General features: G+C 41.4%; 1 protein-coding gene across 1 annotated transcript; it reads left to right on the top strand.

Annotated features, from left to right (window-relative positions):
• The first annotated feature begins 763 nt into the window (after window positions 1–763).
• On the top strand, window positions 764–1,618 carry LOC123449444 (cytochrome b561 and DOMON domain-containing protein At5g47530-like). The gene has a single exon (XM_045126676.1). The coding sequence runs from the start codon at window positions 858–860 to the stop codon at window positions 1,419–1,421; it is 564 nt and encodes a 187-aa protein (XP_044982611.1). The 5' UTR covers window positions 764–857; the 3' UTR covers window positions 1,422–1,618.
• Window positions 1,619–9,150: the final 7,532 nt, after the last annotated feature.

Here is a 9,150-nt window from a genome sequence, read left to right as displayed (position 1 = left end):
TGCATGCATACATGCATGACCCGCCGCACCGAATGTTCAGAATGCGGCGCTTCTAGATAGATTTTTCTTCTTTTCTTTGACCCTCGCTAGCCACACAACAGAGTAAGTAGCAGTTGCGCTCGCCGCACACCGTCCATCCCGGCCTCATGCGGCGCGGCGGACCTCCCCAGCGCGGACGGCTACGAAGCGGAGGAGGCTGCCCGCGAAGAGCACCTCCCCGGTAATGGGCCTGATTGCATTTTTGTTTTGGATGCAGGGGTGTGTGTGTTAAATTTTGCCAAGTCAGCTCCTGACGAACGACCCCATCTGTCGGAAACGTGATCAAACACATCTAAGAGGGTGATCAATGTTTTTTGCAAAAGGATAATCGAATGTACGATGATTTTTGCAACAAATTAATGATTAAGTGGTTTTCTGTAACACATGCCTGAATTGTAATATTTATTGCAATTCACTCACCCCGCAACGAGGCATGTACCTGCCGATCTTCGTCCCCCAATTCTTTGGACACGCGGCTCATACTTTGGAGAGATTTTCTAGTGGTGACTGCGACAGCAGGCTGCGAAATTTGCCGACCATACCTGAGCGGCTGAGCCTGCCACGAAACCGACGTACGTGCATAGGATCGAGATCTCGTTACGTGGTCATCTGGCGCAATGTCAAGACGTGATATGTTTTTGAGCTGGTCAAAGTGGGATGCTTAGCAAAATGGATAACTGGCCGTCAACTCTGAAGCTTTCCACCCGTATATACATTACAAATATCCTCTCTGTGCCTCCACCCCTCCACCACACGTCGCGCTGGCAACTCCGGAGCCGAAACCAAGCAACGAGGCGGCACGAGCGAAGACTGCTGCCATGGCGCGACTCCTCGTAATCGTGGCCGCCGCCGTGCTGCTGCTCGCGGCCGGCGCGACGGCGCAGCAGCAGGGCTGCGAGAACGCGACGTTCCCGGCGGGGCGGTCGTTCGCGCGGTGCAACACCCTGCCCGTGCTCGACGCCAGCCTGCACTGGACGTACCACGCCGCGAACGGCACTGCCGAGCTCGCGTTCCGGGCGACGTCGGGCAGCGCCGGCTGGGTCGCCTGGGGCATCAACCCCGGCGGCGCCGGCATGCCGGGCAGCAACGTGTTCGTCGCCTCCCAGAGCGCCAGCGGCGTGTCGGTGCTCACCACCGTCCTGAGGAGCACGGCCCCGGCCCTGGACAACACCACCCTCCAGTTCGACGTGCCGGTGCCGCCCGCCGCCGAGTACGCGGCCGGCGCCTACACGATCTACGTGACGGTGGCGCTGCCGGGGAACTCCACGCAGCAGAACACGGTGTGGCAGGCGGGGCCGCTCGGCGCCGGGGACATATTGCCGCACCCGACGTCCGGGCCCAACTTGCAGAGCCTTATGAGGCTGGACTTCCTGTCCGGCTAGAGCGCCCATCGGTGCCGACGCCGAGGTCCCCGCGCCACGCCGCACCGTCACGGTGCGTATGGGTTATATGTAATTTTTTGTTAGTGTCATCCTCATCATGTATATAAATAAATCACACGACATATTTCTCGCGATTCCTGCTATTACACTTCTCATATATCAATAGAAGAACACCTCGACTAGTCACTTCTTCCTAACTAATCACTCGTCTAATTTTATTTTTTCTAATTCTAATCACTCAATTAATCGTGACTATGATGGAGGAAGAGCATATCGGCGTTCATTCCGAGTCATACATGCATGCACATTAATAGACAAAAGGAGGATATCGGCAAAATATTCTTTTTATTTTCAAACTTCAAAATACTTTGTAGCTTAAATCATCGCTCAATTGTTTTCACATAAAAGATTCATCGCGAGGAGATCTTCAAAATCAGATCCCATCTTAGCATGTTTTGACGACTTTTTTTGAGACAAAAATTTACCATGTGTGTGACATGCAAGTTAAGATAAGTTATCATGTTGACTACACATAATTTATCAAAGCATAAAAATAATTCCTCTAACATTCTTTTTCGCATGCATGCGCTAGAGGGGGAAAATTGATGGTCCGTGATGCATATATTACAGTGTTATTTGCATAGAACTCACCGGGGTATGTTTCAACAACTTTTTATTCGGGTCTAAATTTACAGCGGTCTTTGTACCTAAGTTATCCGTTCTGCGACGTGTGAATTACCATGCTTTTTTTCGCAAAAGTTACCAGGGGGATGGGGGTTATATTTCACCAACAGCCCTCCCCGCTCATCACCATCGTCGCCAATGTTACCGGGATTGTGGTACATAAGTTATCAGATTTCCGATGTGTGATTTATCATGCCATTGACACAGATAGTTGCCGCGGCATATTTTACCAACAACTCCCCCCACACCCACTCCTCACCACCATCGCCAAAGTTACCAGAATTGTGGTACATAAGTTATCAGCTCTCCGACGTGTGAGTTATCATGATATTTACACAACAAATTACCAGGGATATATTTCATCAACCAACGCCACCCCGGTCACCAAATTTACAAAGTCTAGGGTACATTAGTTATCAGGTCTACGATGTGTGAGTTATCGTGCTATTCACATAAAAGTTACCAGGGGTGTATTTCATCACCCCTCCCTCGCGAAAAGTATCAGGACCGGGGTTCATAAGTTATCGGGTCTTCGATGTGTGAGTTACCATGCTATTCACACAAAATTTACCGACGGATACTTGATCACCCCCCCCCCCCGGCCGCCAGCCAAAGTTATCAGGACCGAGGTACATAAATTATCAGGTTTATGATGCGTGAGTTATCAGGGTGTTTGTATGTAAGTTATCAGGTCCGCGATGCGTTAATGACCATTTTATTAACACAACATTATTGGAAGATATTTAAAAAAAATCAGATCAAAATAATCACGGTATTTGTACGTGGGTTATCAACTATATTATGAATGTATTACATGCTATGTACATGGGTTATCAATAATAAATCTTGTTTTCAAAATCTCGTCGCGATGATCTTTTTTATAAAGACAGATTTTTAATAAGAGCAACGCTTTGAGCTACATATCAATTTTGAAATTTGCAAATTGAAAAAATATAGAATGTCATTAGTTTTGTCCTCTAATGCATGCATGCATGTGCATATGAAAAAAAATTGAAGGAACATTTTATTTGTCTTGTTAATTTAAGTGCAACCACGATAATAATTTATGTACTACATATGTGATAATTTAGGTATCCGAAACATGTTAACTTTTGAAAAGAAAAAAGTCGTCGGAACATATCAATATGGGATATAGTTTTGAAGGTTTGAACGAGATGAAATTTTTATGTGAAAACGATTTTCTCATCAGATCAACGGTTTGACCTACAAAACATTTTGAAGTTTAAATTTTGTTGGAATCTTTGATGACATCAATGTTTTTGTCTTTATATGCATGCATACACACTTAAGGTTAAATGAGGATAATTAGCAAATCCACTTTTTTGTGTCCCTCGCAACGTTTGCTATTGGATTGAAAATGAACATCATTGGACTAGTGTGGATCTGTAGACAAGAATCAGGTCGACTGGGAAATAGCCAAATCGATATTGATAAAGTACGGGCTAGCAATGTATATATACAATTGCAAATCATGGTTGAATGATTAGGACGACAATGTTATCATATGTAATCAGAATTTAAGTCGTAGACCTTATATGTGTACTCGTGTTTTTGAAAATTAAATTTAAGGCTTCCGATGGTATGCGTTCAAAAAATATATATACACAATCACCTAATTTTAAGGACGTGGCTTCTGTTATATATATGTTTGAACATTTTCTTCTCGTCATTTTACCTTTTCAAAGGTCTAATTTGATTGATTAGACATACTTGTCATAATAGACCAGAAAAATAAATAAAGAAACACGAGTTATGAAAAATCAGTTTGGACTGTGAGCCCATGGTCGAGAAGGTGATTAAAAGCGTTGATATGTGACAAAGAAAGCCCATGTCATTGACGAAACCACTAATTGAATAGTATTTCTTTTAGAGATCACTTTCACAATGGCGCATTACATTTGTCTCACTTGTCATAATCTGAATTTCTTTCCTTTTTCACTGATTCATATTTTTAAAACGTTTTACCTCTCAAACCGTGTATTCAAATCTTGAATCGTTTTTACTATTGGAATCATCACGTCGAGATCTTTCAAATTAGATCCATGTTGATAGGTTTTGACAAAAAAAATCACAGAAGAATTCGAAAGAAAAAACCGGATGGAAAGACCGTGCCTCTAGCGGAAGAAAAAAAACATATTTTTCTTTCTCAAGAGGCAAGGTCATGCCTCTCGCGGAAGCAAATATGTGCATCTCACGAAATAAAACAGAAAATATTTTTTTTCGTTTTCGAGAGGCACGACCGTGCCTCTTGCGTAGCAAAACCGTGACTTTTGTAAAAGAAAAAAACATAAATGTGTTTTTTTTTGTTTTCAAGAGGCACGACGGTGCCTCTCGCAAAAGCAAAACATACCTCTCGCGGAAGCAAAAATATGCCTGTCGCAAAAAGAAACTAGAAAATGCGTTGTTTTTTCTGTTTATGGAAAAGAAAATCCATGGCTCTCGTGAAGTAAAACCGTACCTTTCAAGAAAGGAAAATAATAAAACGTGTTATTTTATCCATTTCCGAAAGACACGGACGTGCCTCTCACGGAAACAAATTCGTGCCTCTCGTGCAAGAAAGACCATGCTTTTTGAGGAAAAAAAGAAAACACGTTTTTCGTGCAAAACAAATTCGTCCACAAGGTAAGAAAGACCATGGAAAACCCGAACACCAAAAAAATCAGAAAAAAATACACCTAAAAATATGAAAACGCGTGCGAAATTTCTTTCCAAAGAAAACGCTTAGTACGTGAAACGTACGGCGGCTGAGAATGGGCAAGTGGTGACGAATGAGAGTGATCGTTGTAAGGCTCCTGAAAAAGCGCTCGGCCTCGTAGGGCACTAGACCTATTTACAAAACCTTGTCTTTCGGTCATCCCTTCATATGTAATAGACTTATTCCTCTTGGAAAAAGGGTCTCACCACCAATTTAATAACACTAAGTCAAGGTTCTTGTGAAAAAGGACACCACCAAACACAAAATACCATATGGTACAATGGGAGAATATATGTGCTCCAAAGGCCCATGGCGGGCTCGGAGTCATAAATGCCGAAAGAATAAACTTAGGCGCCACTTGGAATCAATTATTTTAATGCACCCGTATTTGTTTTACAAGTGTATATTATCGACCATGCGATTTCCAGGAGAGAATAGAAATGACAGATCATGGTCTGTATATTTTATATGTGAAAAATGTTGGAAACGACAATTCAATTAAGGCATTAATGGTACTTACTAAAGGAGTTTGAAAATTTTCTAAGAACGCTTTGGCACTATGTAGCAGATCTGAAGAACTAAATGGTTTTCAAGTTCTTCCTTTTCCTCAACAAGGATGAGGGCATTGTAAATCTAAAATTGGATCAATGCAAGGAGGTGTCTAATGTAGGTGCCATATTTTTTGTAGGCAAAGTAGAGGATACCACATTATTTCTAGTAAAATAGGTTGATCAAGCCCCATTATACCTTAAGTACACTAACCTTATTGTGTTAAGCGTGGAGTTAAACATTTTCGTGAAATAATCAAGTTAATATCACGTTCATGTGCAACCTTAATTACCGAGAGTGTAGCTCGTAGAATGCCCTAAGGATGGTCGTAATGGGAGTATCATAGGTAGCATCATGCATCTCAACTAGTCATATTTGATGAGGTGTCATACAATTAAATAAAGAAATAGAGGGTTAAGTATCATGTCATGATACCGTATCATATTAAATGTTATGCTAGTATGTGTCATCCATGACAATAAATGAACTATTCTATGGTACTAACATATGATATTATACATTACGGATGTAGTATCGTACACTAATATCATATCCATGATAATAGTATATGATATTCTCCATTACAACCAGCCTAAGAAGTGACTTAATGTGATAGCCTGGCTTATTAGGGATGATAGACTACTCATATCAATAAGGAATTCCTTCTTTTTCCGGGAGCCCATTCGAACAGAACTCACAAGTTAAGCGTGCTCGGCTTGGAGTAGTTCTAGGATGGGTGACCGACCGAGAAGTTGATCCCGGGTGCGCATGAGTGAGGACAAAGTGCGCAGAAAAGACTAGTATTGATATATGGGGTCAGTCTAGATCCCGGCAGGAGTAACGACCGCCGATGGGTGTGTCCGGGGCGTTACAAGTTGGTATCAGAGCAGTACCGACCTAGGAGGCTCCTTGATTGATCGAACTTGGCCGAGTCGAGTCTAGTGAAAAACTACTTTGAGTCTAGTTATATATCGGAGAGTAGGATTCTTTTTTCTCCTCTTCTATGCTCTGGTGAGGAATCTTGACGTAATAATTTATTCTACTCCTCTTCTCACTCAAATTTTTTTTAGGATCACGCGGATATTTTTGGAATCTATATGATGCCGATGTGACGGAGTTTTGTCTTGGTGCCTCCTATCTGCTTTGAGTTTCAGGGGAGTTGAGCTCCAGGGGATTCTCGAGCACATCGTTATCATTCAGATTTCTTAGTATCTCAGGACGAAGGATGTTAGTAATTGCTTCAATACTAGTAGTGGCGAGATAACCCCGATGTCCCCAGTACTGGTGCAGATTGTTCGGGAGTACTGCCATACCTTGTATCGTTGTGATCACGAGGGTCTGTTGTAGATGAAGGTCCGAGATTCTGGTTGTGTGTTGACGGATGTGATACAGGTGACGGGTTAGTATAGGAGTTGTGTGATTATTACTCCTTGTATCCGTGTACCAGATTGCATGACTAGATATTTCAGGAATTCATAGGTGGGAATTCAAGTAGTTGTTTATAGGACAATCTTCCAACAAATACATGATGTTAGGTTGGGGTTCGACATCTAGTGGATTCCTGTCCACGAAAATATCGAACGAAATCTTTCTCATGAGTTTGTTCTGGCTAATTGCAAGCCGCACCCTTTGTTTTGTTGAATGTGGCAATTCAAGTTGCTTCGATGTCAAGTGGTGATTTCAGATCTTTCCTAAGAGGTGTTCTCATATTTTTATGTGAATGCTAATTCTTTTGCTCAATCAGTTGTCTTATCAATTCTTGTCAACCGGAGTCGTCGTATCAATTCCATTTTACCGGTGTGCTTCTCTGCAACTGAATTCAATCTTCTCCAGTTGTTGCAGATCATTCTCTCATTTTATTCCGGAGTTCATCTCATCTGTCCCATGTTGTCTTTGTTTTCCCCGCCCTCCCGCCCTTTTCTTCGGTGATTGGATTTCATCCAAGTGCCTTTATTTTCAGTGAGCCTTCCGCTATCTCTTCTTCCTTTCGTAGCCGGTGATTCGTTGTGAAGATTCTCAGGAGCTTCGTGTTCATCTTTATTCATTCTTGTCATCCTTACCGGTGAATTCAGTTCAGTTATCCATGGTCATCATATCCTTTTCAACCATTAAATTCTTTCCGACGTTGGAAATTCTTTCAGCCTATCTTGTTTATTAATTCCTCTCTCTTTCTATCCGGAGTGTTAAAGATATTTCAGAAGTTCTGGTTTTCAACCCTTCAGTTATTTCGAGGTACTAACCTCATCTAGTTTTCTTGTACGGGTGCAATATCTCCCGTTCTAGTAAATTTTTCCTCGGTGATTTCTTTGAGTGGGCCCATAACCCACAGGTTTTTCTCAGGATCTGTTATAGCTCTTGTAATCTTCCGGAGATCTTTAATTCTTTTCAACTATGACGTAAGTATGAATTTCATCAGTCATGTTCTTTCTCCAAGTTCTATTTGAGTTAATTCTCATATTTGGCTCAACCTTGCATTCTTCATTATTCCGGAGTGTATCAGTATTCTTGGTGCTGTTTCTCGTCATCATTCTCAGCTTGCAAATTCGAAGGACTGTTTCTCTCAAATCTTGGTTCATTCTCTTGGATCATCGTCATTTCAGCTTTGTGCCATCATCTTAATTGTTGTCAATCATGAGTATCCCTTTCTGGCTATCCGGTGCATTTCTGAGTTGTTTTTATTCTCGATCCTCCGAAGGCCATCATTTCATAAGATTCTTCGTTCTCAGCTTTCAGCTTTCATGCTCAATTCTTCTCCATTGTTGTCTCTTCGTTCGTCTCTCAATTATTCCAGTGCCTTGTTCAAGTTTTCTCTCAGGTGGCTTATGATCTCATCATTCTCTTGTATCTCCATTAATTCGTGGTGTTCCCATTTATTTGTGAATTCTTACCGGTGCTTCCGTCAATTTTGCCTCAAGTGGTGCTTATCTCTCTATCTCTTCAAGATTGTTTCAAGAGGAATAAGTTGTATGCTAAATCCGTTGCTTCTCATCAATTAAACTTGATGAAGGCTTAGCATAACATAATTATTATTCTTGTTTCATCAAATGATTTCAATTCTTCTTCCGGAGTGGCTCATCATATCAATTCCTTTTCTCAAGTGTTCTTATCTTTTCTTTTCCGAAGTTCCAAGTTTTATCAAGTATCTCTTTGTGAAGCTTCATCTAAATCTTGGCAAGGTCATAATCTTATTCTTTTCTACCTTCATATCTTGCAACATCCTTTTGATACGGAGGTCCTTCTTGGTGGTTCATCAAGATTTCATTCATTCTCAAGTGTTCTTCAAGATTCTTGTTGGAGTACCTCAAGTATTCTTTCTCTTCCATTTTCCAATGCATTTGTTCTCCTTTATCCTTTGAGGTGGTATTATAGCCTTCTTGTTAGTGTAGGAGCCTTGAAGAGTTTTCCTTTCTAGAATGAGATAATTAAATCCACCAATTCTATGTTCATGGGATATTTTCAACCGATGATTTCTTCATTGAGCTATTTTGGGCTGGATTTCACCTAAAGCTTTTCCTATGGATTGTGCTATCATGGTGCTTATCATTAATCCCCGTTCTCAATGTATCCTCTTGGTGTAAGAAGTTTTGATATCTTTGCTTTCATCTGTCCTTGTTTCTTATAGTGGTTGGTGGTCACCTCATATATGTTCAGATGATTTTCATAAGCCCACTACTATCTTGTTCTTTTCGTTGTTGATTTTCCAATTGCTACGTCAATTCTCCGTCCGGATGCTCTTCAATTCTATTGTGATGATAGTTGTCATTCTTTCTTCATTCTCTT

The sequence above is a fragment of the Hordeum vulgare genome, chromosome 4H (genome assembly GCF_904849725.1).
Source record: "Hordeum vulgare subsp. vulgare chromosome 4H, MorexV3_pseudomolecules_assembly, whole genome shotgun sequence".
Classification (NCBI taxonomy): Eukaryota; Viridiplantae; Streptophyta; class Magnoliopsida; order Poales; family Poaceae; genus Hordeum; species Hordeum vulgare.
This window is presented reverse-complemented; position numbering and strand designations above follow the sequence as displayed.